A 27,235-nucleotide genomic window follows, 5' to 3' on the forward strand; every position below is an offset into this window, starting at 1 on the left:
ATGGAGACGGGCCCGGCGCCCCTGGTGGCCCCGCCGCGCCGTCATGGCGCCCCCGCGGCCCCTTCGCCGCCGCCCCGCGGCTCTCGGGCCGGGCCCGTCCTGGTGGTGGCTCCGGGGCCGCCAGTGACCACGGCCACTTCGGCCCCGGTCACCCTGGTGGCCCCCGGGGAGGCGCGGCCCGCATGGGTACCGGGTCCGACCCAGACCTCAGACTCGGCTCCCAGCCCGACGGTCACAGGCAGCACGGAGGTGGGACTGCCTCTGGAGGCCTCACCCGATGCCCGCAGGGCGCAGGTCTCCAACCCGGAGCCCTTGGTGCCCGAGGCTGTGGCTGGAGCCGAGATGTCCGTGGCTCAGGCCCCAGGGGCAGACCCTCCGAAGACGGAGGAGGCTATAACCTCACCCGATCCTGGACCCGGGACCCTCACCAGGACCCCTTCAAGAACGGCTCCTGGGGCCCTGACAGCCAAACCCCCTCTCGCCCCCAAGCCGGGAACCACAGTGGCCTCAGGTGTGACTGCACGGGTTGCAGCTGTGACAGCAGGACAGGTGACAAGTGGACATGGAGCTGCGGCAGCAACATCAGCATCAACCGGACAGGCTCCCGAGGACCCTTCAGGGCCTGGCACAGGCCCTCCAGGGTCATGTGAGGCCCAGGTAGCTGTCGTGACGGTGACCCCAGCTCCGGAGCCCGCTGAAAACTCTCAGGACCTAGGCTCCATGTCCAGCCTGGGACCTGGCATCTCTGGGCCTCGAGGGCAGGCCCCAGACACCCTGAGCTACTTGGACTCCGTGAGCCTCATGTCTGGGACCCTGGAGTCCTTGGCGGATGATGTGAGCTCCATGGGCTCAGACTCTGAGATAAACGGGCTGGCCCTGCGCAAGACGGACAAGTACGGCTTCCTTGGGGGCAGCCAGTATTCAGGCAGCCTGTGAGTATCCAGTGGGCCTGTTTCAAGGAAGCAGAGGTGGGGCGGGATGGGGAGGAAAGGATACACCTTGCCTACACTCTCTTGGCGCATCCTCCTCTGAGGATCCAGGGAGTGACTGGGAGTGGGATGCTTAAGGATCCTATCCTGCCTAGAGCATCCTGAGGCATGGAACCTAGAACATCCATTTCTGTGGCACCAGCCTGTTAAGGTTTCAGACCAGGTGTCAGGAGTTCTGGGTTTGAGTCTAAGCCTTGCCTTTGGTGGTGTGTTGCGCGCCCTTGAGTGAGTGCCTTCCCCATTGTAGTTAGGGCCTCCTCTGTGAAGTGAAAGGTAGAATGAGATGATACCTCCGGTTGTTCCAGCTCCTTGATGGGAGTCTCCAGCTACAGGCCGGATAGTCTGGAGGTTTGACCAGACAGGGGTTCTGATAGAGATCATTGGTCCCTTAGGGGCAAAGTCTGGAGGGATGCAAGCACCTCTCCCCCGTAGCCCTAGGTCTGATGGGGTGATGAGTTGGGGAAGTCTGATGGAAGAGAGACCCGAAGGCAGGGCATCTCTGTGAAACAGAAGAGCAGGCTTGTGTCTTCACTGAAGGAAAGGGGGTGGGGGAGGCCTCTTCCCCATTTCCTCATCTCCCCAGCCGGGCTTACTCTTTCCTAGTTCCCTCCAGGCGCCTGAGTCACTCCTAAGGTGGGGGTGTAATTACTTCTGACTTCTTCCTTTCCTCTCTTTGGATGCTCCCCATTGGTCCTGTACCCCTTTAACCTGCTGGTCAGTTCAGTGTACAGCTTCACCAGAGAACCCCGGTGCCAGGCCCTGTGCTGGGTACTAAGGATCAAATGGTCTTTTCAAGGTGCTCATCATCTAGAGGGAGAGACAAATACTTAAACCGTTGGTTTCGACATCATATGTTAGGTTTAGCCTGGAGATCATCACGGGGTTTTGTGAGCACCTAGGGGAGGGATCTTTTGCCCAGGCTGGGAATTCAGGCAGACTGATCTGAATTGTGGAGAATGAGGAGAATTTAGTCATGGCTGTGTATGTTGGGGTCAGGGGGACCTGCCTGGTGTTGGGGGAAGCCCTGTGGGAGGGTATTCTAAAGAATGCAGGGTGTATAATCCAAAAACAACAACAAAATTTCAGAAAATCTTCGAGCATCAACATTCGCGGTCCTATGTGGGGAAGGCTGGTGCTTTCCCATGCATGACGGAGGCATTGTTGTACCTAATTCACAGATGAAGAAACAGGATTAGAGCAATCGAGTGAATTGCCCCATTCAAATAATTTGGATCCGCGTGACCTATGGTGCTATCCTGCCCTAAGGAACTTGGATTGAATTGGATTTTAGTGAGCCCCTCTTGTGTACCAGGCACCGTGCTGGGTGCTAACTCTCTCCTTTGTGGTTTTCTCCCTCTAAAACCCATCTTCACACTGGCAGAATCTACTTCTGAGGTCAGGCTGACCGTGGGGCACGTTTTCTTACAAACTTTTAGCGGCTCCCCACTGTCCAGGGGATAAAGTTTAAGCTTTAGCCTGGACACAGGTTCCTTATTATCAGCCCTGACAACCTCTCTGGTCCTCTTTCCCACTTTTCACCATGTGCTGTGTGCTGTTGAAGTGATGGTAGTCTTTCTCCTTTCATACTCAGGCTGTATCATCAGCCAGGAATGCCCTTCTCCTGGCCTTTTCCTGCCATTTTTTACTCAGTCCTTCATGGCTTCCCTCAGATGTCCTTTCCTCCAGGAAGCCTTCTCTGATATCTGCTGCCCCTACTTCAGTTAGCTGCCTCTTCGTGCATCTTTGGCATTGCGTTTCCCTCATCACATTGCCATCATCCCTCTGCTAGCTTGTGACATTTCGAGGGCCGGAAAGGGATCTTACTCCTCCTGGCCTTTAGCAGAGTTTGGAATTGACTTTTAAGATAGAGATTAATGAGAAATCACCTTTCAGTTTAAGGAGCTTCTGGAACAAAAGAAACTAACATTAAACCTTCCATTTAACAGTCCTCTATATACAGTTTCTCAGTAGTCCTCCCCTAACTTGGTGATGTAGGCAGTGGCATCCCTTTTAACAGATTAAGGAAGAGACTTGATTCTCACTTGCTAGACTCCCCAATTTCTAAGGGACAAGTGGGATTTGAGCTCAGGTCTATCTGGGAACATGCACTTTCTTCCATTCCACTCACCTAATGCTGGCTCCTCCAAGTAACTGTTTTAAGACTGATGTGGTATCTTGAGTGTGAAGCTTTGCTAGAACAATGAGCAGGCCGTGCAAGGAGAGCTTCATTTGCTTGGTATTCTGGGGTGATTCCAAGGAGGAGGAGGTAGAGGAGATTGCAGATGGTTCAAGGGATCTCAAGAGTCTGGTAGAAGGAAACTCAGTTGCTTCTAAGGAGACAGATATTTGTTCTGTATTTAATTTTGTGGATAATAATTGCTGTTTACTCACTGAGGCCGTGCTAGGTGATACTGTTTTTTCCTCCATCTTACAAATGAGGAAATTGGGGCTTAGAGAGTGACTTGCCCAAGGCCACACAGTGAGTAAGTGGTGAAGGTCTAATGTAAAATATGTGAAGTGAAAGTGAAAGTGCTAGCTGCTAAGTTGTGTATGACTTTTTGCGACCCCATGGACTGTAGCCTGCCAGGCGCCTTTTTCCATGGACTTCTCCAGACAAGAATATTGGTGTGGGTAGCCATTCCCCTCTCCAGGGGATCTTCCCAACCCAAGGATGGAACCTGTGTCTCCTGCGTTGCGGGCAGGTTCTTACCATCTAAGCCACCAGGGAAGCCCCAGTACAAAGTATACTTTATACATATCCTGTACTCTCTCCCCAACTTTTATGTGTCAGAAGTGGGATTTGAACACAGCCTCTGTACAGAGGTCCAACATGAGAATGTGATCTCTGTTCAGAGATTCCGTCCAAAGGGAATTCCTTTCAGTGTGGTGAATTAGGGCCTTGGAGGGCGGAGTGACCAGACATCCTGATGTGTTGATAGCTCACAGAATGTGTTTGTGGTCTGGCCTCTCATTGGAGATTGGGAGGGCTTGCCTCAGTTTCTGCAGCATCAGGATTTATACTGCTGCTACTGACTTCTTTCCTACTCCCCATATCCTCAGAGAGAGCTCCATTCCTGTGGATGTGGCTCGGCAGCGGGAGCTCAAATGGCTGGAGATGTTCAGTCACTGGGATAAGTGGCTGTCACGGCGTTTCCAGAAGGTTTGAGAAGGCTGTAGTGGGCAGGGCCATGGATGTGGTGGGGGTGGGGAGGACAGGGTGGGCCCATGGGCGCTGGGGAAGCCCAGGAACCTAGTCTTACCTGCTCTCTGGACCATGTTGCGGGTAGGTGGTTCTTGGGCCTGGGGGAGGAGTAACTTTAAAAGATAGAAGGCCAGGTTGGGTGTCCCAGGGAGCCTGAGGGCTTCAGGGGAAGGCTTGGAGGCTGTGGCAGTCACTGAAGCTGTTCCCCTGCTGGCCACCCTGCCTTAGGTGAAGCTGCGTTGCCGGAAGGGGATCCCCTCCTCCCTCAGAGCCAAGGCCTGGCAGTACCTGTCCAATAGCAAGGAACTCCTGGAGCAGAACCCGGGCAAGTTTGAGGTGCGTACGGCTCCAGGGTGTGGGGCCAATGACAGAGTCTGTGTGAGGGCCATCATCCATACCCCCAGAGTCTGAGGTAATCTCAGCTGTCCCACTGCAGGAGCTGGAACGGGCTCCTGGGGACCCTAAGTGGCTGGATGTGATTGAGAAGGACCTGCACCGCCAGTTCCCTTTCCACGAGATGTTTGCTGCTCGAGGCGGGCACGGGTAAGGCAACCTGATTGTGTGAGCCCGTGGTGGGTGGATGCAAGTCTGGGCTGAAAGCAGTTCTTGCCTCCCAGGAATTCTGCAGGAGTGGTCTTTGATGAATTGAGTGTCAAGACATACTAAAGGATGGGTCCAGGGAGGGAGACACTGACTTGGGGTGATGGGGGAGTGGTGTGGGGGTATTGGTAAGGGGGAGGTGGGACACATCAGAGCCTCATTGGGGAGGTTGCATGTGAGTGATGTTTTGAAGGATAGATGGAAGCAGAGCAAGGGGCAGGGTTTTTCCTGGCTGGGGGGTTATGTAAGCTCTGTCTGGGCAGTGGCATTGGATAGAGCTGCTGAAACTGGCAAAGCAGTTAAGAGCCCTTAAATGCTGTGCCAGGGCCCTTCGATTTTTGTTCTGTTTGCCAGACTTCCTCAAGAAGTCTATATATCGCTTCCTAGTAGTGTGCCAGATGTTTTTAGATGGTTCTCAGCTCCTTGTGGGAGCACGTGGATAAACTTTAACAGTAAGTTCATCCTCTCAGCAAGTGCTTATCAAGCACCTGCTATCTTCCAGGTACTGTTTTAGTTACAGATGATAGCAGTGAATGAAAGATAAAAACTCCTGCCCTCTCCAGGCTTTTTATATTTTAGTAGGGATAGACAACAAAGAATGAAAATACGTTGTATGTATAATGGTAATAAATAGAAGAGTTTAAAGCAAGAAAGGCCAATAGAGAATGTGAGTGGAGATGGGGTTACAAGTGACCTGATTTGACTTGTGTTTTAAAAGGATCATTCTGGGACTACCCAGGTGGTACAGTGGCTAAGACTCGTGCTTCCACTGCCTGGGGCATGGGTTTGATCCCTGGGATTCCTGGTTGGGAACTAAGATCCCACATACTGTGCAACTCTGCCCAAAAAAACCCCTAGGATTGTTCTGGCTGCTGTGGTGAGAACAGATGACTGGAGACAAGGGCAGCAACAGAGACCAGGTTGACTGTTGCCATAATCGCAGACAGAGACAGTGGTAGATAGACCAGGGTGGTAGCAGTGGAACTGTGGGGAGGAGGGGTTGAACTCTGAATATATTTTCAAGGTAGAGCCAAAAGGATTTGCCAGTGGATTAGATGTGGAGTGGTGCGTGTGAGAGAGAGAGTAGATAAGGAAGACTCTTAAGGTTCTTGATCTTAGAAACTAGCATGAATGTAGTTACAATATACTGATACGGGTGGTTGGGGAAAAGTAACCTTGAGGGGTGTATCAGGAACTCATTTTGTGAATGTGAAGTTTGAAATACTCACTGGACATCCAGGTGAGATGCCAGGTAAGCTGGATATACAATATACACAACATCCAGGGAGAAGTTTTTTTTTGGTCATGCTATTTGGCATGTAGAATCTTAGTTCCCCAACCAGGGATCAAAGCTGTGCCCCCTGCACTAGGAGTGTGAAGTCTTAACCACTGGACCACCAGAGAAGTCTGGGAGAGATTTAAACTGGAGATAAATTGGAAGTTGAGAGATGTCAGCCTCTAGATGGGACCAGATCTCACCCGTGGGACTAGATGAGGTCATCAAAGTAGGAAGTGTAGGTATGAAAGGAGGGTGTTCAGAGACTGAGCGTACAGCGCTAACATTTCACGAATAGGAAGCTGGCAAAGGACCTGTAAAGGAAACTGGGAAAAGCTAGAAGGAAAACCAGGAGAGTGTTTCCTGGAAGGAAAGTGAAGTTTCAGGATCAGCTGCTGCTGATGGATCAAGTCAAGTCAAATCTGTAAACTGACCTCTGGATTTAGCAATGTGGAGGTCATTGGTGACCTTGATAAAAGCGGTTTTGTGTGGAGCAAGGACTAAAGCCCAAATGGAGGATCGGAGGAAAGAAACTGAGGATAGCAAATCTGTACTCTGGGTGGGTTTGCCTGAACAGGCAGGGAAGAAATGGTGTGATATTCAGAGGGGAACTTTGGGTAAATAGACTTTTTTATTTTTTATAAGCTAGAGGAAATGACATGTTGGTATGCTGCCAGCATCTGTAGTTAGAGAAAAATGGATGATACCCAAGTGATGGGAAGGTTGCTGGGAGGATGGCCTGTGTAGGCAAGAAGGGATGGGACCCATTGGAAAGGCTGTGGTTGGTCAGATTCACAAATAGTTCACTCATAGCAGCGGGCGGAGGCAGAGGCACAGAATCAGGCAGGTGGGTGAAAGTAGCGTGAGAACTTGTGGAAGTTACATATTTAATACATATTAGGTGAAATAACTAGTATATCAAACCTGTCATTTCATGGATGTTATTACAAAGTAGAGAAATAACAGTGGGGCGGTGTGCAGATAAACCACAAATGAAGGTCACACTTCAGTGACTGAATTTTGAGAAACACTGTTGTAAGCTGTGGTCAGGAGTGTGTGACTGGAGGCAGGGAGAAGATCTGGGAGGTTATGAACATTTCCCTGGTTAAGAGATGAAGGGCTGAGCTGCTCAGTAACTGTGGAGGTAGAGAGGCCGCCTCACTCAGTCATGTCCAACTCTGCGACCCATGGACTGTAGCCCACCAAGCTCCTCCGTCCATGGGATTCTCTGGGCAACAATACTGGAGTGGGTTGCCATTTCCTTCTCCAGGGGATCTTCCTGACCCAGGGATCGAACCCAGGTCTCCCACATTTCAGGCAGACACTTCAACCTCTGTGCCACCAGGGAAGCTGGAGAGAAGGCCTAGACACGAGTGAAATTCAGAATTTAGTGTTGATATGATGTGATGACCAGCCGTGGGGAGGGGTGGCAGGCCCTCTGCTTTCTAATGGGGGGCTGAGGGGTTGGAGTTCCCTCATACAGCTATGGAGCACCCTCAAGCAAAAGGGACAGATCTGGGGCAGAGCGTGTATTCTTCTGGATGCAGAGATAAGAGGAAAATCTGAGGCCCAGCTGGCTTCCCAGGACTCCACAAGAACCAAGGCCCTGGCCTGGGGGGAAACTGTTGAAATCCAGTCAGATAAGGCAGGCTCTGCCCTGGGAGAGCACCTGCTGGGAGGTTAAAGCACGCAGACAGTGCCAGAGGAGGGCCGATGCTGCAGAGGAGAGCTTCCTGGAAAAGGTGACCTTGAGGGTTTAGGGATGGTGGCAGATGGAGAGCAGAGCCTGTGGGGAATGGGTAGGGAGCACATGGGTGTGCAGCAAGGGTGGAAGGCTGGAGCCTGGGAGAAAGCCTCCATGATGATCTGAGACTTTGGCTTAAGCTCAGGAGGTGGGAAGGTAGCTAGATCAGGTGTGTGCTGGTAAAACTCTGGGGGAGTCTGGGGTCGGGTTGGGGTTGGGGTTTGTTCAGGGGCAGGGAGTCCCAAGTCCTGTGATTGCCCTTATGGTCTTTCCCTCTGCCCACAGGCAGCAGGACCTGTATCGAATCCTGAAGGCCTACACCATCTACCGGCCCGATGAGGGCTACTGCCAGGCCCAGGCCCCCGTGGCCGCGGTGTTGCTCATGCACATGCCTGCTGAGGTCAGCAGACGCCGGACCTAGTCGGGGAGGGGCTGGGCCTGTAAGGGTGATGGGGGAGCTCCCTGCCCCCTGTTCCTCTGGCCCACCCCTCCCTCGTTCTTGTCTTTCTCAGCAAGCCTTCTGGTGCCTGGTGCAGATCTGCGACAAGTATCTGCCTGGTTACTACAGCGCAGGGCTGGTGAGTGTGTGGAGGCCGGTGCGCCTGGGGCTACGGCTTGTCCCTAGGACTGCGGGGCGGGCTGAGCCTTGCCGTTCTGGCTGGCTGCTCTGGGCCCTCCCACTGAGCTGAGGGTCCCGCCTCACGGATGGGATCCGACTGCCAGCGCCAGTCCCACCCCAGGGGGCCCACAGCCAGGGCGCCTCTCATGGTTCATCCCATCTCCAGGAGGCCATTCAGCTGGACGGAGAGATCTTCTTTGCCCTGTTGCGCCGGGCCTCCCCACTGGCGCATCGGCACCTGCGACGGCAGCGCATCGATCCCGTGCTCTACATGACAGAGTGGTTCATGTGCATCTTTGCCCGCACCCTGCCCTGGGCTTCAGTGCTCCGGGTCTGGGATATGTTCTTCTGTGAAGGTACTTCTGTAGCCACGTAGGCCAGTAGGGGGACTGGGGTTTCCATGGTGGCTGAGATCCATCTCGGGGCTGGAGAAACTGAGACTTGATCTTACTGGCTCTGCCACCAGCCACAGCTTGCTTTGCCTCCCAGGAACCTAAAACCAATGGCGGCTCATTTTCTCCTTGAGGCCTCCACTTCCTCATCTGTCGGGTCAACAATACACAGGGATGGGGGCTGTGAGTACCCCCTGCATGGGCCAGGCTGAGACCCCCAGGCTGATCACCCATGGCCTCTTCTCTTCGGGCCTGCAGGCGTCAAGATCATCTTCCGGGTGGCCCTGGTGCTGCTGCGGCACACGCTGGGCTCGGTGGAAAAGCTGCGCTCCTGCCAAGGCATGTATGAGACCATGGAGCAGCTGCGGAACTTGCCCCAGCAGTGCATGCAGGAGGACTTCCTGGTGCACGAGGTAGGTCCTGGCCTTAGCGTACCTCACACCCGCTTCAGTAGATCCCCAGCCCCCACTTCACCCTGGTACCCATGTCTTCTCCATCTAGGTGACCAACCTCCAAGTGACAGAAGCACTGATTGAGCGAGAGAACGCAGCCCAGCTCAAGAAGTGGCTGGAAACCCGGGGCGAGCTGCAGTATCGCCCCTCACGGAGACTACACGGTTCCCGGGCCATCCACGAGGAGCGCCGGCGGCAGCTGCCCCCCCTGGGCCCCTCCTCCAGCCTCCTCAGCCTCCCTGGCCTCAAGAGCCGGGGCTCCCGGGCAGGTGGAGGGGTCCCCTCCCCACCCCCTCCCGTCCGCAGGGCCAGCGCGGGGCCTGCCCCAGGGCCCGTGGTCACCGCCGAGGGACTGCGTCCATCCCTTCCTTCGCCTACTGGCAACAGCGCCCCTCTGGCCCCTAGCGGCAAGGAGGCCCGGAGGCAGGAGAAGGAGCGGCAAAAACAGGAAAAGGAACGCGAGAAGGAGCGGCAGAAACAGGAAAAAGAACGGGAGAAGCAGGAGAGGGAGCGGCAGAAGCAGGAGAAGGAGCAGCAGAAACAGGAGAAGGAGCGGCAGAAGCAGGAGAAGAAGGCCCAGGGCAGGAAGCTCTCACTCCGTCGAAAGGCAGATGGACCGCCTGCCCCCCAGGACGGCGGGGACAGGTCCTCAGCATCAGAGGCCCGGCAGGATGCGTACTTCTGACCTCTGCCCTGGGGCTGGACTGCGTGGCCCCCTCTTTTCCCTCAGCCAAGAGCAGACCTAGCCTGGGGTGCTGCTCCCAGCCCGCCCTTGGCAGGCTGTCCCTCTTTTTGAGGAAAGTGGCTTGTTCCCCGTCTCCGTGCCAGCCGCTGATCCCCACGTGGCCAGGACAGTCAGAACGGGGGGCAGCTGCATTTCCCTGGGGAAGCAGTGGACACCTCACCTCTAGCTCGGCCCAACTGGGGTCCCTTCCCAGGTGCCGCTCTCCTGATTGGCCTTTGGTTACCGCAGGGGTGACCTGTGGCAGTGGGAGTCAGCAGTTTTCAGATTCTTACACTCCAGTCACTCCCCTTACCCGTGAAGTGAAGCTGGGTTCCTTTACCCCCTTCAGTCCTGCCTGTCTTCCCCCAGTTCCTGGTTGGGGGCCCAGGCTCTTCTTGCTCTCCTTCTGGACATCTCTGTGTTGTAATTATGTACAGAGGACCTGGTGGGCCCCAGGTGGGGGTGTTCACTCCATCTTCTGTTCTCTGGTTCTTCCTCCTCAGTGTTCTTGCACTCTAGTTTATTTAAGGGGACACGCACTGGAACAGGAAATGTCTCCCACCTCCCACCACCACCCTCCTTGCTCTCCTTCCTCTTCACCCACCTTTCTCTGTATTCTCAGGCCTCCCCTGCTTTGTCTGACCAGGGCCCCTGCCTTTCACTTTGTCCCTTCCAACCCTCCAGCCCCTTCCTGGGTAAGGGTCTTCCCCTGAGCCCCAGGGGGTGGAACCCAATGTTTACATGTTCTTCTGTCTCTGCCCCCACCCTGTGCGGCCGCTTTGAGGAACCGGAAAAGAACCTGCTGTTGTACCTGGGCCTGTCTTTTGCCTTGTTATTTGATGAGTGGGGTTAAAGTAAGGACAAGGAGGGAGGGAGTGATGAGTTAGCAAGGATCTGGGTGTCTCTGGAAGCTGTTGACTGGACTTGGCAGATACCTTTGGGCCTTTAGTCTATTAGTCACTCATCAACACAGTTGTTGCGTTCCTGCTTCACCTCCACCTGCTGGGGATCTGCTGCCTCCGTTGTCACTGGCCTCCTGGAACTGTCTGTGGACAGCCTGCAGCATCCGGATCTCCTTTCCAAAGTGCTCGTGCAACTCCTGGAAGCTGAAGAGGGTCCTGGGGGTGGCTGGGGAGCCACAGTCTTCTGGGGGTGAGCCGGGCTCTTGGCCAGCTGCCTGGCACAGCTCCCGGTACTGGGCCTCCAGGGGGCGTAGCAGCTCAGCCAGCCGCGTCCAGGTGGCTCCGGCCAACGCCCACAGCCAGGCTCTCAGCTCCTCCCGGTTTTCTGCTGCCAGCCTGTAGGCCCGCCCACCATCTCCCCCTGGAGTCCGAATGGTAAAGGCATAAGGTTCTGTGGCTCCAAGGCGTGGCTCCACCTGGCAGTTCTCTAATAGGATGAGACCCAGGGGTGTGTGGTCAGCCTGGTGTTCCAGGTAGAAGAGGAGGTTTCCTCGCAGGATGAACCAGCGGCGCTGATAACTGGTATTTCGGGCCCCCTTCTTTAGCAGGATGCCCTCCCGGTCTGGAGCCTGTGTTCTATACCCACGGAAGAAACGGAGCACGGACTTTCGGTGCAGTTTCATGGTAGCCCACTGTGGGAAGAAACCCTAGGAGCGGAGAAAGGAGGAGTGGTGCATTTGGTTATCCGGGGTACCCCAGCACTGCCCTCCTCTGGTTCCAGTAGGCTCTTTCTGGGCACTGTCTTGGTCTTGGTCTAGAGGGATTCAAACTCTCTTGAGTTTTCAAGAAGGACCTTCCACCCACCTCCCAACCTCAGCTCTGCCCCTTGGGCCAAATTACAAAACCTGGGCAGGACTGTAGTGCTGGGGTCCTGTTTGGGGTTGGGGTTGGCGGATATCCACTACGGCCCTTTCCCAGGCCTACCTGAGATGAGGGCACAAGGGACTTCAGGCCTCGGTACTGGGAACAGGTGCCACTGCCACCTCTCCTATTTGACTCTTCCCACCTCAGAAACCAGGAACTTGCCCAGGGGATAGGAGGCGGCTGATTTTAGACTTCCCCTGGGTCCTAAAAGGAGCTGGGTTCGGAAAGTCCCAGGAGAACCTCTGGGACAACAGCAAGGCTACGCCTCGGACTAGCAAAGGGCGGACAACTGGACGCCAAGAGTAGGAAGGCAGGATTTCTAATGAGATCATGAAGGGCGCAGAACCAGCCGTGGGGAAAAGGAGACTCAACCCGGGAAAGAGAAAACTAGGGCAGGAACCCACCGGCCCTGCTGGGACTTTGTTCCTCCATCGTGAACCTGGGCGCCCCTTTCTCCTCAGAGCCTCTAGTGTTGTAGGAGGAAACCGAGGCCACTTCCGGCCATCCTCGTCCGATCAGGGTCTAGGCGTTCAAATGTCCCCTCTTCTCACCATAGTCGCCCCACACGGCTCGCGTCACTTCTGGGAGGGGGCGTCTCTCCCCGCGCGGCGCGTACTTCCGCCCGCTCCTTCAGTTGTTCATCTAACCCGAGTGAAGCCACTTCCGGCTTTCCCCGACGCCTTCCGCAGTTCTCTTCCGGGTGGTGGCGGGCGGGTGGCCCGGATGTAGCCCTGGTGAAACCCTCTCTCCCTTTCTTCCCCCACCTTTCCTGGATCCTTAGGTGAGCGCGTGCCGGCGGGACTGCTGGTGTCCCCGTGGCCCTGCCGCCTTTCTAATTTGTACACAGCCCAAGACAGTTGGGAGTCACCCCGCGGAGTTGGGAGTTCGGCGCAGGGAGGAGCGGGGCTGCCAGGGCGCTAGGTCCTGGGTCTGCCGGGGCCTCTCGGGTTCCGAGGAAGCTGGGGGTGGTGGAGCGGGTGTTTACCCGCGAAGCACATCGCGCCCAGTACTGCTGGGGCCTGGAATAAGGGTGGTCACGTGGGCGAGCCCGTCTCCTCTCGTCAAGGGTGGGGGTGCCCGTAGAAGCTCCTCCGCCCGTCCGCTCTTGCGTCTCCGCTCCAGCGGCTCTTTTAGATGCTAAGCCAAGTCCCGGGGGGGTGGGGGGGGGGGTTGTTCTGGACTACCAGCTCCCCTTTCGGCTCCTGATTCTGTACTCCCTTCCCAAAGTGGATCTAGTACCCGCCAAGTAAAAGATCTGTTGTGCAGGGGGCCCCCTCGCGGGGAGTTGCCTCCTCACCCAGTTCCCTTAATCTGCACCCTTTCCCTCTGCTCAGTTTGGAAAAGCCCTTCTGTCCAGTCATGCCAAAGAGGAAAGTGACCTTCCAAGGCGTGGGAGATGATGACGAGGATGAAATCAGTGTCCCCAAGAAAAAGGTGAGGGGGGCCAGACTCCTCTGTTCTGTGGCGGTGTGAAGGGAGAAAAAAAATAAATTAGAAGCCAGAAGAGAGATCTGGAGGGACAAAGAAAGGATGGAAAGGGTTAGCTTTTCCGCGTATTTCTGAGATACGGTTTTGCAAGATTTTCAGTTTGAATGTAGATCCTAGAGTATTTGGGGTCATAGCCAGTAACTTGCTTCTTAACTTCTGTCTCCTGCCCACAGTTGGTGGACCCTGTAGCTGGGGTAGGGGGTCCCGGGAGCCGCTTCAAAGGCAAACACTCTTTGGACAGCGATGAGGAGGAGGAGGAGGAGGAGGAAGGGTCCAGCAAATATGACATCTTGGCCTCAGAGGATGTGGAAGGTGAGCTGTACCAAGAATTGACTTTTTGCTGGGGGAACAAATAGGGACCTCTGGGGCCATGGAGGATGGGAGGCTCCTGTCTCTTGCATGCCTAGCATGGGATTCTTGTGTCTGTCTGGGTACAGGTCAGGAAGCAGCCACGCTCCCCAGTGAGGGAGGTGTGCGGATCACACCCTTCAACTTGCAGGAAGAGATGGAGGAAGGCCACTTTGATGCAGACGGCAACTATTTCCTGAACCGGGATGCTCAAATCCGAGACAGCTGGCTGGATAACATTGATTGGGTGAGGCCCGGAGATTAGCATGGCTGGGCTTGGGCCTTGCTGGCAGTTTGTCAGAAATAAAACCTTCCTGTTTCCCCATTACAGGTAAAGATCAGGGAGCGGCCACCTGATCAGCGGCCGCCGTCAGACTCAGAGGAGGACGACAGCCTGGGCCAGACGCCAATGAGCACCCAAGCCCTCCTGGAGGGCCTTCTGGAACTGATGTTGCCAAGAGAGACAGTGGCTGGGGCACTGAGGCGTCTGGGAGCCCGAGGGGGAAGCAAAGAAGGCAGCAAGGGGCCCGGGCGGCCCAGTTCCCCCCAGCGCCTCGACCGGCTCTCCGGCTTGGCTGACCAGATGGTGGCCCAGGGCAACCTGGGAGTGTATCAGGAGACAAGGGAACGGTTGGCCATGCGACTGAAGGGGTTGGCGTGCCAGACCCAGGGATCCCGTGACCCCACACCGCCCCCCTCCCTGGACATGTTTGCTGAGGAAGTGACAGAAGGGGAGCTGGAGACCCCAACCCCTGCCCAGAGGGAAGGTAAGATTGAAGGGCAGAGGAGGGGGGTTGTGGGCAGGGGGCAGGCCACTGGAGGCCCAAATGACTTGGCCTGTTATTTTAGAAGCAGAGTTACCTGGAGATGGTCTTGCAGACGTGATGTGGGAATATAAGTGGGAGAACACAGGGGATGCTGAGCTGTACGGGCCCTTCACCAGCACCCAGATGCAGGTAAGCTCCTCTCTACTTTGCTGTGCCTCTTTCCCTCCCCCCACCCCATCAGTCCTCTCCTAGCTCTGCCCTCTCTTCCTGCAGACCTGGGTGAACGAAGGCTATTTCCCAGATGGCGTTTATTGCCGGAAGCTGGACCCCCCGGGTGGCCAGTTCTACAACTCCAAACGGATTGACTTTGACCTCTACACCTGAGCCTCCTGAGGGCCCAGTTTGGTGGTCCCTTCTTTGCTGGACTCTGTGGAGGAGGCCCCGGCTGCCTCAGGCAGTGAAGATGTTGGGGGCCACTTTTCAGTCAACTTCCTTTTCCCAATAAAAGCCTTTAGTTGTGTATTAGGGGCCTTGGCTGTGCTGATGGCCAGAAGGTGGAGCTGGGAACCTCTTCCAGGTCCCTTTGGACTTGTTCTTGCCCTTAGCGTTTCCTCTCATGAATTTCCTCCTTGAGAGTTTCTCTCTGGTCCCTCGAACCACCTCACCTTTGTTTCCCGTTCCTTGGGGCAGGGCCGGGCCTTTGAGGTGTCCTGTGGCCTCCCAATCTGGACTTTGTTCTCAGCTGAAAAATCTCTCCACTCACATGCTGTTCTCCAGAATCCCCTGAGGGTTCCCGTTTTGCTGTTCTTAGGTCTTTGGCTTCAAGGACCTAAGATGTTCTGCCTTGTAACCAATATAGGATAGAGCCCCAGAAGTGGAATCTTGAGGCTTGGATGGGCTGAGACATCTGTTGGGAGTGAGCAGAAAGGCTGATGCTTACTGGCTTGCTCCCCGCTGTCTCAGACTTCTTAGAAGCAGATAGAAATGGTCTCTGAGGTAAAGTCTAAACTCAATGTTGGCACCTGAAGGACTTTCAAGGCCACCCGGGCCAGTCTGCACAGGCCCAGAGATGGGCAATGTCTCGCTGGAGGTTACACAGTGAATCAGAGGACTGACCTCGACCCAGTGGACTCCCTTCGAAGGCCTTTCTTGGCACCAGGTCTTTTCTGACTGGCCTTGGAGTCTGTACAGCTTACATTTCCTGGGCTCCTACAATATATTTGACTCAGTTTAGTTCCTTTAGGAAACTGCGAGAACTGGGCTGGTCCTCTCCATTCAGAGTGCGTCTGGGGAGGATTGGGAGGAAGACCGATAGGTGTCATTGTGTAGTCTGGACCTAACACTTTCCACCTCCCACTGGTGCTGCCTCAGGCCTCTCCTTACTCACACCAATTAGTTCTCCACCTGGCTCTCTGTTGGAGTCTATGGGGAACTGTAACCTCACTCCTCAGACATTATGAATGATTTGGTCTAGGGATGGCCTGGGTCTTTGAAAAACTCCCAAGTGTTTTCCAGGTGTTTCCCATGTGCATCCAGGTGGAAAACCACAGGGCCCAACTCGAGGTTACACCTGGGAGAGGGCCTGGTTCACGGACCAGTTCATGTGTTAGAGCTGAACGTGGGTGTGGCCATGGTTCTGGTGGCGTCAGTTAGCCAAGAGTTGAGCAGCAGAGCCATGGGGCAATGGGCATCCTGGGGCGGAAGGAGGCAGGCCAAGAACCAGGAAAGGGTGGAGGGGCTGGGTGGGGATACTTGATTCTCTAGTGAGGCAGCTACCTTCTATAATAATGTCTATAGCAGTGGAGCCTACTCTAGTGCTTTGTCCAGACCTGGATTTCACTGACTTCAAAATACCTTCAGTTGTAAGATGTCTTCATGTGTTAGAAAACCCTGCCTGTTGCAGTTGTAAGATGTCATTGATTCAAATCAAAGCTGCATCCTGATTTCAGATATGTTCCAAAGTGAAAAAACAGATGTTTTAGAACCAATGAAATACAGTATTCACATTTATATCCCCAGTGACTGACTCATCAGAGGTGCGTAGTGTTTGGTGAATAGATGGAAGCCAAGGGGAAGTTCCCCCAGATATCCTGCAGGCATCCCAGCTCCTCAGCTTTGGATGCACACAGACACATCCCTTCTGTGTTTACATCCCTGAGCACAACAGGTGTGGGCAGATTAATAGCCCCCCACAATGGCCACATCCTAAGCCTCAGAAGTTGTAAATGCACGGCTGTCTGGCAAAAGGGAGCTTGCAAACATGATCAAGTTAATGATGTATCCTGGGTTAGTGAGGCGGGCCCAGTATGTTCACATGGGTCCTATTAAGTGAATGGAACTGAGGAGGGTCAAAGTGAGCGGGAGGTGAAGATTTTACACCTGCTGCTGGCTTTGCAGTTGGAAGATGGGGCTAGATACCAAGGAATGCAGGTACCTGTAGATGCTGGAACAAAAAAACGCAGCTCCACTGTGGGTTTTGGCCTAGTGAAACCACTTGGGACTTTTGACCACTGCTAGAACTAATAAAATTGTGCTGTGTTAAGTTTGAGGTCATGTGTTAGCCTCAATAGGAAACTAGCACTCCATCCAGCTGAATGCCTCTCCCCATCTTAAACCTCACTCAATTCTTCATTGGCCATGTCCCTATTTCAAGGCCCTATCAACGCTTAACTCCCTTGCCTTAAACCAAACAAACTGTATGTGTATATATATGTGTGTGTGTATACATATATATAATTTTTACATGTGAGTATATATTTTTTTGCCACACCCCACACAGCATGCGGGACCTTAGTTCCCTGACCAGGGATCGAACTCACGTTCACTGCATTGGAGGTGCAGAGTCTTTTATTTTTTCCCCTGTTTTTAATTTTTTTAAGTTTATTTTTGGCTGTACTGGCTCTTCGTTGTTGTGTACGGGCTTTCTCTGGTCTCAGTGGGGCTACTCTTGTTGCAGAGCATGGGCTCCAGGGCGCTCAGGCTTCAGGGGTTGTGTTTCATGGGCTCCAGAGCACAGGCTCAAAAGTTGTGGGGTCTCGGTTGCCCTGAAGCATGTGGAATTTTCCCAAACTAGGAATCAAACCTGCATTGTCCCCTGCATTAGCAGACAGATTCTTAACCACTGAAGGGCCAGGGAAATCACTATATAAGTTTTATATAAATAAGCTTTTTGTATCTTACAATTGTTTTGTAGATTTACAAAAATAGTACAGAGCATACACCCAGTTTCCCCTATTGTTAACATCTTTCAGTGGCACATTTGTTAACCCATGAACCAATGTTACTATTTTTTTTTGTTTTTGTTTTTGACATTACTATTTTTAAATAGCTTTATTGCAATAGAATCCACCCACTTAAAGTACCATTTGTTTAGTACATTCACAGGATTGCGAAAGCATTGTTACAACCTCATTTTAGAATTTTGTCTAAAAGAAACCCCACCCAGCAGTGGTTTCTCCCCCATTTCTCCCCATCCCCACTCACCCTCCAGCCCCTGCCTTCCTCTAACCTACTTCCTGTCTCTGGAGGTTTGCCTGTTCTGGGCATTTCATACAAATGGAATCATCCCATATGTGGTCTAATGTGTTTTCTGTGTGTGCTTCTTGTACTTGGCATGTTTTTAAGATTCATCGATGTAATGTGTAATAGTACTTTATTCTCCTTTATTGTTGGGTAACATTCCACTGTGTGGATGGATTACTATATTACTACATTGTGTGGATGGGTTAAACTTATTTATGTTTTACTAACTTTCCGTAACATCCCTCTTCTGTTTCAGAATCCTGTCTGGAACACTGCGGTACATTTAGCTGTCATGTCTCCTTAGCTTTTCTCTGTTCTGACTGCTCCTCCGATTTGTTTTCACTGACCTTGACCAGTTTGAGGAGTGCTGGTGTGGTTTATGGTCAAATTCCTAAAATTTGGACTTGTCTGAAATTTCCCCTATGATTCGATTTGGGTTATGGGTTTGGAAGAGGAAGACAGAAGTGAAGAACCTTGTCTTTCACTGAAACTTTTTTTTTTAAGTACTTACATCTTTTTTATGTTACTTACATAAATGGAATTGGTTTTCATCTCTTTATGGCTGTGCTGGGCCTTCATTGCTGTGCAGGTGTTTCTCTAGTTGTGGTGAGTAGGGGGCTGCTCTCTAGTTGAGGTGCGAAGGCTTCTCATGGCTGTGGTTTCTCTTGGTGTGGAGCACAGGCTCTAGGACAGTCGGGCTTCAGTAGTTGGGGTACACGGGCTTGAGGGCACAGGTTCAGTGGTTGTGGCGCACGGGCTTAATTGCTCTGCAGCGTGAAGGATCTTCCCGGCGCAAGGATTGAACCTGCATCTCCAGCATTGGCAGGTGGATTCTTTACCACTGAGCCACCAGGGAAGCCCCTCACTTGAACTTTCAAGGCTCCCCATTGCCCTCAAGATCAAGTTTGAAAACGTGAAGCTGATGGGTTTCCTATGGCCTGGCCTGAACCAGCCCTTCCACCTCCACGTGTCTCTTCCCTGCTGCCTCCCTCAGCTCCAGGCTCCAGGCTCCAGGCTCCATTACCAAAAGTTCAACCTCTCTACCCTAGTGCTAAATCAAATCTCAGAGACAGAGTTTTGGGTGGAATAGAAAAGGAGAGCTTTATTACTTTGCCAGACGAAGGGGGACACACTGGGATTCTGCCTCTAAAAACTATGTGCCCCAACCCGGCAGAATTTAATGATGGGATTTATAACATACGGTTCACAGGTGAGGTCTCTGACAAGATTAGAGTATGAGCAGGGCTTTGTTGTTCAGTTGCTCAGTCCTGTCTGGCTCTTAGTGACCCTATGGACTATAGCTTGCCAGGTTCTTTACCATTGGGCCACCTGGGAAGGCCAAGCATTTTCCAAGGAGGCACGGCTGAGGGGTCGTTTCATTCTAACTCCTGAGGGTATCGTTGAGCCAGGGGCAGATTTACAGTAGAGTTCAAGGTCAAAGTTGCAGGTGTCATTACTGCATCGCACACCTGCCCCTCTGAAATGCAGCCTCTTGCCTTTGGCAGGCTGTTTTCTGGAAGAGTAGCAGGATTCGGGGAGGGGAGTCTGGATACTCCAGGGTATCACACTTTGCCCTGGGCCTCTGGTGGGGTCCTGAGGGAGATGAGGTCTGGGAAGGAGCCCCAAAGGGGGTTAAGATTAATGAAGAGTCAGAATCCACAAAGCCTGAGGAGGTGTGGTATATTCATACCTTTGACACACATGCCCTCCATTCTAGACCCTCCTGGCTGGCTTGACGCCTCATTGCACAGTCACTGGACCCCAGGCTCCTAGGCAGTGGGGAGGCCTGAACCTGGCAGCCTGCCTTCCACTCTGCTCCCAGCCAGAACCAAGCTAGAGCCCTGGAGATGCCCATCTCTTCCTGATGCTGAGACCCAAGAGGAATTCCTCTCAAGGGTGGGTTGGTTTGTTTTGGGCCATATCCAGAAGCTTTCGGGATCTTAGTTCCCTGACCAGGATTGAACTTGTGTCCTCAGCAGTGAAAGTGCAAAGTCCTAACCCCTGAACTGCCAGGGAATTCCCTCAAGAGTGGATTTAGTAGCAGATGTTTTACACACAGAGGGCTTCCCAGGTGGTTCAGTGGTAAAGAATTTGCCTGTCAATGCAGGAGACACAGAGACACAGATTTGATCCCTGTTTTGGGAAGATCCCCAGCGGAGGAAATGGCAACCCACTCCAGTATTCTTGCCTGGAAAATCCCATGGACAGAGGGGCCTGGTGGGCTGCAGTTCATGGAGTCGGAGCAGGTACGTTTTGCACATGATCCCAGGGTGGGTAATGGACAACGTCAGTAGCCATTTCTGAACTCCCCACAGAGGCTGGGCTGCTTCTGGTCCTTTTTGATTATTCCCCAAGTTCAATGATACACTTTCACTGTGGTAGGCTCACCACTTCCCAGACCACCACCAGCCTCCTTCAGGGGGAAAGTCCCAGCTCACATCTCCAGTTGGCTGGCTGGGGGCCGACACTACCCCCGTTCTCCAGGAGGCTTGTCTGGCCCAGCCTGCCCTGTAGGTCAGGCCCACCTCCTTGTGTAAGCCACAGCTGCCCTGGGGCCTCCGATGGTGTAGTGCCTGCAGTGTAGGAGACCCGGCTTCCATCCCTGGGTTGGGAAGATCCACTGGAGGAAGAAATGGCAACCCACTCCAGTATCCTTACCAGGTTAATCCCAGGTTAATGCGCAGAGGAGCCTGGCGGGTTGCTGTCCATGGGGTTGCAAAGAATTGGACACAACTGAGCAACTAACACTTTCCCTGTGTAAACCCTGCCTGTGACAAGTGTGTAAAATCTAGCTGCAGATGCTGATGCTGTCTGAGATTTGCTTGGGCAGCATCTGGTCTTCCTGTTCTGATGCTATCGTCCTTGCTCTCACTTTCCTGTTCTCCACCCACTACCCTGCATGTCTCTGCCCCACTCAACTCTGTGGCGTCTGGCCCTGTGGCTCCCTGTTTTGGACACATTTCTCTATTTCAAGCTCTCCATGGTCACTTGGGCACGATGTGGGCTTTTGCCCTTTGTCCTAAAGGCCTCTTATCTGACTCAGACTTCTTACTCTAAACCCGTCTCTATTTGATAAGAGAAGAGGAAATCATTTGACATCTCTGTTTTCCTTTTCCTTTTCTTTTTTGGTCATGCCATGCAGCTTGTGGGATCTTAGTTCCCAGATCAGGGATCGAACCCAGGCCCTCGGCAGTGCTAGCACAGGGTCCCAACTGCTGGACCACCAGGGAATTTCTGACATTTCTTAAGTATCTAAATAAGTTAGGAGTATTATGTTTCATCTTCCCAACAACGTACTAGTTAGCTACATATTTTCCCCATCTTGCTGATGAGAAAAATGAGGCTCAGAGAGGTGAGGAAAACTGACCTGCCCCATGTTGAAGAATCTGAAAATGATAGAGTGATAGAACCCAGGTCTGTGTGATCCTGAAGTTTAGCCAGGATTTTTGGTGAGAGATCTGACCCACTTTATGGCCTATTTTTATTTTTTTTTAATTTTTATTAAAAATTATGTATTTATTTATTTTTGGCTGTGCTGAGTCTTCATTGCTGTATGTGTGGGCTTTCTCTACTTGTGGTGCTCAAACTTCTCATTGTGGTGGCTTCTCTTGTTTCAGAGCATGAACTCTAGGGCGCTCAAACTTTGGTAGTTCTGGTTTCTGGGCTTCGCCTGCTCCATGACAAGTGGAATCTTCCCACACCAGGGATCAAAGCTTTGTCTCCCATGTTGGCAGGCGGATTCCTAACCACAGAACTGCCAGGGAAGTCCTTCAGAAATTTTTCATCATCCTAACAGACACTCTGTACCCTAACTAAACAAAAAACTCCCCATTCCTCTCTCCCTCCAATCCCTTATAGTCTCCATTTTTTCTGTTTCTCTGAATTTGCCCTTTGGTGTCCGACTTATTCCACTTAGCATACTGTTTTGAAGTTTCATCCATGTTGTAGCAGGTATCAGAACTTCTTTCCTTTGAAAAAAATCCATGATTTCTCCCCCTTCTCAAGATGATCTATTTTTGATTCATTGTCATGCTTTGAGTCTTTGTTTTCTTGTCACACTTTTCTTTGTTAGTTCTTTGAACATATTTATAATAGGTACTTCAAAGTCTTGGTCTATTACATTTTTTTTTCCCACTGAGTTTGGACTGATGCCCCCTAAAGGTTGTTGTTGTCATGGTTTGTTTGTTTGTTTGTTTAATAATTAGCCTGGTAGGCAGTATCTGTGAAATCTGCCTCCTTCATGGTGTGTGGCCATGGTCTCTACCCTGTCTTTTTGTGTTTTGTTTTTTAACCAACTGATGTTTTTATTTTTAAGCTTGGGTTCCTTGGAAGACCTCTGTGTCGGTGTCACTTAATGGTCAGCCACTTATTGAATGGAGGCTGTACGCAGTTACCTCGCATCGGGGAGAATTCTGCTCTCTGCCAACAGATCTGTGTGTGGGTAGGAGAGTACAAAGTTCAAGCTGTTTTCAAGTTGGCCCCAGCTTTACTTTCCACTGAGCCCCTTTGAAGCTTCTCTGCTCATGTGGCCCCAGGTTAGCCAAGCGTGGAAGGATGGAGTGGGCCCCCCTGTCCTCCACTGCAAATGCACACATCCTCAACTAGGAGTATGCATGCCTCAACCTCAACCACAGCATCAGGCTAGTAAAAGCATCAGCTCTTCTCACTTTCACACCTCCAGTTTGGCTACTTCTACCAGCAACATTGCTTGGTGTGGGCAATGTCTGCATCTCTAAATCCAATGAGCCCCCTTCATCAGTGAATCTGCTGGTCCTCAACACTGTCCCACCTTGGCAGCTGGGATGAGGTGAGATGAAGCAGCCTCAAGCAAGAACACAAGAACAGCCTCCCCCAGTTCTAACTAAAAGTTGAGCAGTTTTCAAGTCAGTTCCTTCTTAGATTGGGGCATGTGTTTGGTCAGTTTCAGAGCTCCGAAGTGACTGTTTTGTCTGTTTTGCTCAGATTTATAGTTACTTTTAGGGAGAGGATTTTCTGACCTCCTCACTCAAACATAGGTGGCAACCTCCTCCTTTAAATATTTTGAACTTTGTTCTCAAAAACAGTTATGTTGGGACTTCCCTGGTGGTCCCGGGAATCCGCCTGTCAATGGAGAGGACACAGGTTTGATTCCTGGTCAGAGAAGATTCCACAGACCTGGGGGACAGCTGAGCCCATGCACCACAGCTTGAGAAAGCCCACATGCAGCAACGAACACCAAGTGCAACCAAAATTAATTAACTAATTAATTAAAAACCAATTTTATCACTTGGCTAAGAAATTTGGAAGTGGGGGGGTCATAGTGCCTTGAAAACAGTTTGATGCTTTCAAGACTTATTTTTACAGTTGTTTAGACAAGACTGGAGGGCTTCCCAGATGGTTCAGTGGGTAAATAATCAGCTTGCAATGCAGGAGACGTAGAAGATGTGGGTTCAATCCCTGGTTGGGGAACTAAGATCCCACATGCGGAGAGATAACCAAGTCCACATATTACAACTACTAAACCTGAACACGCTAGATCCCAAGTGCCTCAACTAGAGAAGCCTAGGTGCTGCAACAAAAGATCCCATCCTTGTCCACTTTGACTCGATGCAGCCAAATAAATAAATATTTTAAAAAATAAAAAAAATTTTAATGTAAAAAGTAGGTATATCCAGCCCCTGTTACCGCATTCTGATCAGAGCCCCAGGCAGGCTCTCTGGTTACACTATGTGGCACCCCAGCCCAGCCCCACCTTGTGCCCCCAGATCAGTGGCAGCTGAGACAGTAGAGGGCAGCTTTTGGTTTTCTACAAATGTCCCCAGAGTTCACAGAGGCCAGCAGAAAGCCCCCATTCTCTGTGTTCATGGGCACCCATGCCATGTGGGCTAGAGGCAGGCGTGGGGAAACAGGCGCGGTGGAAGGAGCCAGTCCTTGAGTGTCATGGCCACGGGCTTGTTACTGAACTCAGTTTTGGCAGCTCGCTGCTCAAGAGTCCAATACGAGACAAGTGCTACATAAGGAAAGACAGCTTTATTGAGGAAGCCGGCAATCCTAGGGAGAAGGTGGACTCATGTCCCAAAGAACCAACTCCGCACTCCCCGAGTTTTTGCTTGGAGATTGTATAGGGGAAAGAGGAAGCAGCTACATTTTGAAGAGAGGGTTGCAGGGCCCATGATCAGCGTGTGGTCATTCTTCTGATTGGTTTGCAGTGAGGTAACTGAAGTCAGCATCATCAACCTTCTGGTTCCAACCTGTCTGGGGTCTACATGCTTCTGGGCAATATACAGTGAACTTCTTCCACCCGGAGGGGATTTCTGCAAATAGAAAGTATCTGCAAAATAGATCCAAGAATTATCTGTAGCCCTTGATAAGAAAGGGAACTAAAGGTCCTTGACTTTGTTTAATGCCTAAACTACTATTATGTTGTCTTGTTTGACTATTTCCCTTTGCTTCTGCATTTTCTCATTTCTCTGATTAAATTTATTCTGTGGAACTCCGGGAAGACCTTGGAGGCTGACGTTTTTCTACAGTAAAGAGGCAGGCAGAGGATAGGCAGGAGGCAGGGAGCAATCCTAGGAAGGCCCATAGGGTCCTGCTCAGTTACAGCAGGTTACCTGTGGCTCTACAGCCACCAGGTATTCTGAGATTTACAAGGAAGCAGGACATGTAACACCTACCTGAAGCCCACTGGAGGTTTGTCTTCTGATTGTTCTTGAAATTGCCTTGGTGGTGATAATAATGCTGCTGCTGCTAAGTTGCTACAGTCATGTCTGACTCTTTGTGACCCTATGGACTGTAGCCCACCAGCCTCCTCTGTCCATGAAATTTTCTAGGCAAGAATACTGGAGTGGGTTTCCATTCCATTCTCCAGTTGCTATCTGGGTGTAAACCCATCAGTAGCAGGAATTTGGGGCCTTCTGGAGTTTCCTGAAGGAGTAGCCAGAATGACTCCATGGGGGTTAATGGAGGGATAGCTTGGGCCAGTGGCTTTTTTTAAAAAATTAATTAATTTATTTTATTTGGCTGCATCAGGTCTTAGTTGCACCACACAGGATCTTCCTTGCTTCATGAGGGGTCTTTTGTTGTGTAGTGAGGACTCTCTAGTTGTGGCTCTCAGGCTTAGTTGCTCCAAGGCATGTAGGATTTTAGTTCCCCCACTAGGGATCGAACCAGTGTCCCTTCCTTGCAAGGTAGATTTTTAACCACTGGACCACCAGGGAAGTCCCAAATTGTATTTAATTTTAATTATTGCAATTTAAATTGCAGTGATTATTGTATAGGACAGCACAATTCCAGAGGCTTTAATATAGGGACTCCTGGTAGAGTTATAGGTATGATTAAAGGAACCTACAAAGAATGTTGAAGCCCCCAGAGGCTAACAATAAAGGGAAAATGTTACTAATTCCAAGATTTAAGGGAAGAAATAGTGTCGCTGAACCCCAGTGAAAGGTGGAGACACATAGGAGGGGGTAAAATTCTGATCATCAATTCCAGTGTGTGTGTGTGGTTTGGGGGAGTTCTGTGCCAGAAATGAGACAGAGGTTAAATATGTATTTCTTATTTCGAATCACAATATCACAGGAGGTCACCTCACAGATCCTATAGACATGAGCAGGGAGATAAAGTCAGAAGCGTGACTAGAGTGGGCCAGAAATGTCCTCTCTTCTTTCCCTCTGATCTCCAGGCTGTCCTACCTTTAACTGAACCCAAGTGGGAGCCAGAGAGCAAAGGAGCCTCCAGGGTAGAGAGCAGGGCAGAGAAGGGATCTGCAGGGTGGAAGGCAGATGACAAATCAGGCTAGGGTGACAAGCCCCAAAGCACCACTTCTGAACCCCAGGGTCTATGGAACTCTGAAAACCACTTCCTAGGTGGGATGTGTCAATCTGAACAAGTGCCTGGGGCAGAGGCAAGAGGGCACCCTTGGAAGTCTTATGGCTTCTGAGGGATCTCTGCTGAGATTCTTAATGGCCGAGGCAGGAGAAGAAATTCAACTCTGTGCCAGTGCTTGACCTAAGCTGGGTAATTTCATTGACATTTTCTTGTTTAATCTTATAGCATTCCTGGAGAGACAAGCATTATTTTTGTTTTATCATTTACCATCTTACCATTTGTCATTTATCATTTTAGCATTCCCTTCAATTTAGAGCTGGGATGAGGGCAAGCAGTTGGTGACACCCGTTGGTGACATTTTCCAGACTGGAGGAAAGCTGCATGGGTGTACTGAGTACTTCCTTACTTATTCTGGGGCTGGAATGGATCCCAAAACATGCCTTAATGGCCAATACCTGGTCAGCCAGGTCCTCTAACTTCCAAAATCTAGTAAATTCCTACCACCTCTGGCTTTGCAAAGCACACAGATCTTCACTGTCTCGGTGTGTGGGAATCCCATCAGACCTCCAGGCCCAAACTTGGACTCCTGATTCTTTGGCTTTTCTCAAAGCTCTGGAGAAGGCAATGGCACCCCACTCCAGTCCTCTTGCCTGGAAAATCCCATGGACGGAGGAGCCTGGTAGGCTGCAGTCCATGGGGTTGCTAGGAGTCGGACGTGACTGAGTGACTTCACTTTCACTTTTTACTTTCATGCATTGGAGAAGGAAATGGCAACCCACTCCAGTGTTCTTGCCTGGAGAATCCCAGGGACGGGGGAGCCTGGTGGGCCGCCATCTATGGGGTCGCACAGAGTCGGACATGACTGAAGCGACTTAGCAGCAGCAGCAGCAACAGTTAAACACCACTTAAACCCTCTAAGGGTTTCCCAGGTGGTGCCCATGGTAAAGAACCTGCCTGCCAATGCAGGTGGATTTAAGATACACAGGTTTGATCCCTGGATTGGGAAGATCCCTGGGAGGAGGGCATGGCAACGCAGTCCAGTATTCTTGCCTGGAGAATCCCATGGACAGAGGAGCCTGGTGGGCTACAGTCCATAGGGTCGCAAAGAGTTGGACATGACTGAAGAGACTTAGCTTGCATGAATATATATACACACCTGAGTCACTTTGCTGTATACCTGAAACTAACATAACATTGTAAATCAAATATACATACAATCCATAGGGTTGCACAGAGTCAGACTCAACTGAAACAACTTAGCAGGCATGCACACAAACCCTTTAAACACTCTTAATGATAGCCCCAGGTCAAATTGGATAAAGAGAAGCCTACAATGACAACTCTAAAGCAATACTAAAGATGTAAGACCATTTTGAATGCAGTACTAGGACCTAGTTGTGAATGCAGATTCTACTCCATACCAGCTGTGTGATCTTAGGTAAGTCACTTAACCTCTCTGAGCCACTGTGGCCCATTC

General features: G+C 51.6%; 3 protein-coding genes across 5 annotated transcripts; 2 read left to right on the top strand and 1 right to left on the bottom strand.

Annotated features, from left to right (window-relative positions):
• On the top strand, positions 1-10,808 carry TBC1D10B (TBC1 domain family member 10B). The gene is made up of 9 exons (XM_052636061.1): positions 1-932; positions 4,050-4,149; positions 4,420-4,527; positions 4,628-4,734; positions 8,097-8,211; positions 8,324-8,389; positions 8,597-8,786; positions 9,081-9,235; positions 9,324-10,808. Exons 1-9 carry the CDS (start codon positions 1-3, stop codon positions 9,957-9,959), a joined length of 2,409 nt encoding a protein of 802 aa, XP_052492021.1. The 3' UTR covers positions 9,960-10,808.
• Positions 10,622-12,477, bottom strand: LOC128043697 (sesquipedalian-1-like). 3 transcript variants are annotated; one of them, XM_052636064.1, is made up of 2 exons: positions 12,229-12,477; positions 10,622-11,607 (listed from the first exon to the last, which is right to left on the bottom strand). In XM_052636064.1, the coding sequence occupies exon 2, from the start codon at positions 11,581-11,583 to the stop codon at positions 10,963-10,965; it is 621 nt and encodes a 206-aa protein (XP_052492024.1). In that variant the 5' UTR covers positions 11,584-11,607; positions 12,229-12,477; the 3' UTR covers positions 10,622-10,962. The 3 variants fall into 3 exon arrangements, with proteins under 3 accessions (XP_052492024.1, XP_052492023.1, XP_052492025.1); XM_052636063.1 differs by having other exon boundaries at positions 12,376-12,447; XM_052636065.1 differs by lacking the exon at positions 12,229-12,477 and adding an exon at positions 11,885-11,956.
• Positions 12,478-12,523: 46 nt separating this feature from the next.
• Positions 12,524-14,949, top strand: CD2BP2 (CD2 cytoplasmic tail binding protein 2). The gene is made up of 7 exons (XM_052636062.1): positions 12,524-12,605; positions 13,159-13,258; positions 13,486-13,624; positions 13,750-13,907; positions 13,992-14,427; positions 14,510-14,616; positions 14,701-14,949. Exons 2-7 carry the CDS (start codon positions 13,184-13,186, stop codon positions 14,809-14,811), a joined length of 1,026 nt encoding a protein of 341 aa, XP_052492022.1. The 5' UTR covers positions 12,524-12,605; positions 13,159-13,183; the 3' UTR covers positions 14,812-14,949.
• Positions 14,950-27,235: the final 12,286 nt, after the last annotated feature.

Source organism: Budorcas taxicolor, chromosome 2 (assembly GCF_023091745.1).
Source record: "Budorcas taxicolor isolate Tak-1 chromosome 2, Takin1.1, whole genome shotgun sequence".
Lineage (NCBI taxonomy): Eukaryota > Metazoa > Chordata > Mammalia > Artiodactyla > Bovidae > Budorcas > Budorcas taxicolor.

Excerpts from the sequence above, each read along its gene's own strand:
- TBC1D10B (XM_052636061.1), top strand. The coding sequence starts at position 1 with ATGGAGACGGGCCCGGCGCCCCTGGTGGCCCCGCCGCGCCGTCATGGC. Across the intron at positions 4,528-4,627 it reads AGAACCCGGGCAAGTTTGAG|GAGCTGGAACGGGCTCCTGG; the intron begins GTGCGTACGGCT and ends GTCCCACTGCAG. Across the intron at positions 9,236-9,323 it reads AGGACTTCCTGGTGCACGAG|GTGACCAACCTCCAAGTGAC; the intron begins GTAGGTCCTGGC and ends TTCTCCATCTAG.
- CD2BP2 (XM_052636062.1), top strand. The coding sequence starts at position 13,184 with ATGCCAAAGAGGAAAGTGACCTTCCAAGGCGTGGGAGATGATGACGAG. Across the intron at positions 13,259-13,485 it reads TCAGTGTCCCCAAGAAAAAG|TTGGTGGACCCTGTAGCTGG; the intron begins GTGAGGGGGGCC and ends TCCTGCCCACAG. Across the intron at positions 13,908-13,991 it reads GGCTGGATAACATTGATTGG|GTAAAGATCAGGGAGCGGCC; the intron begins GTGAGGCCCGGA and ends TCCCCATTACAG.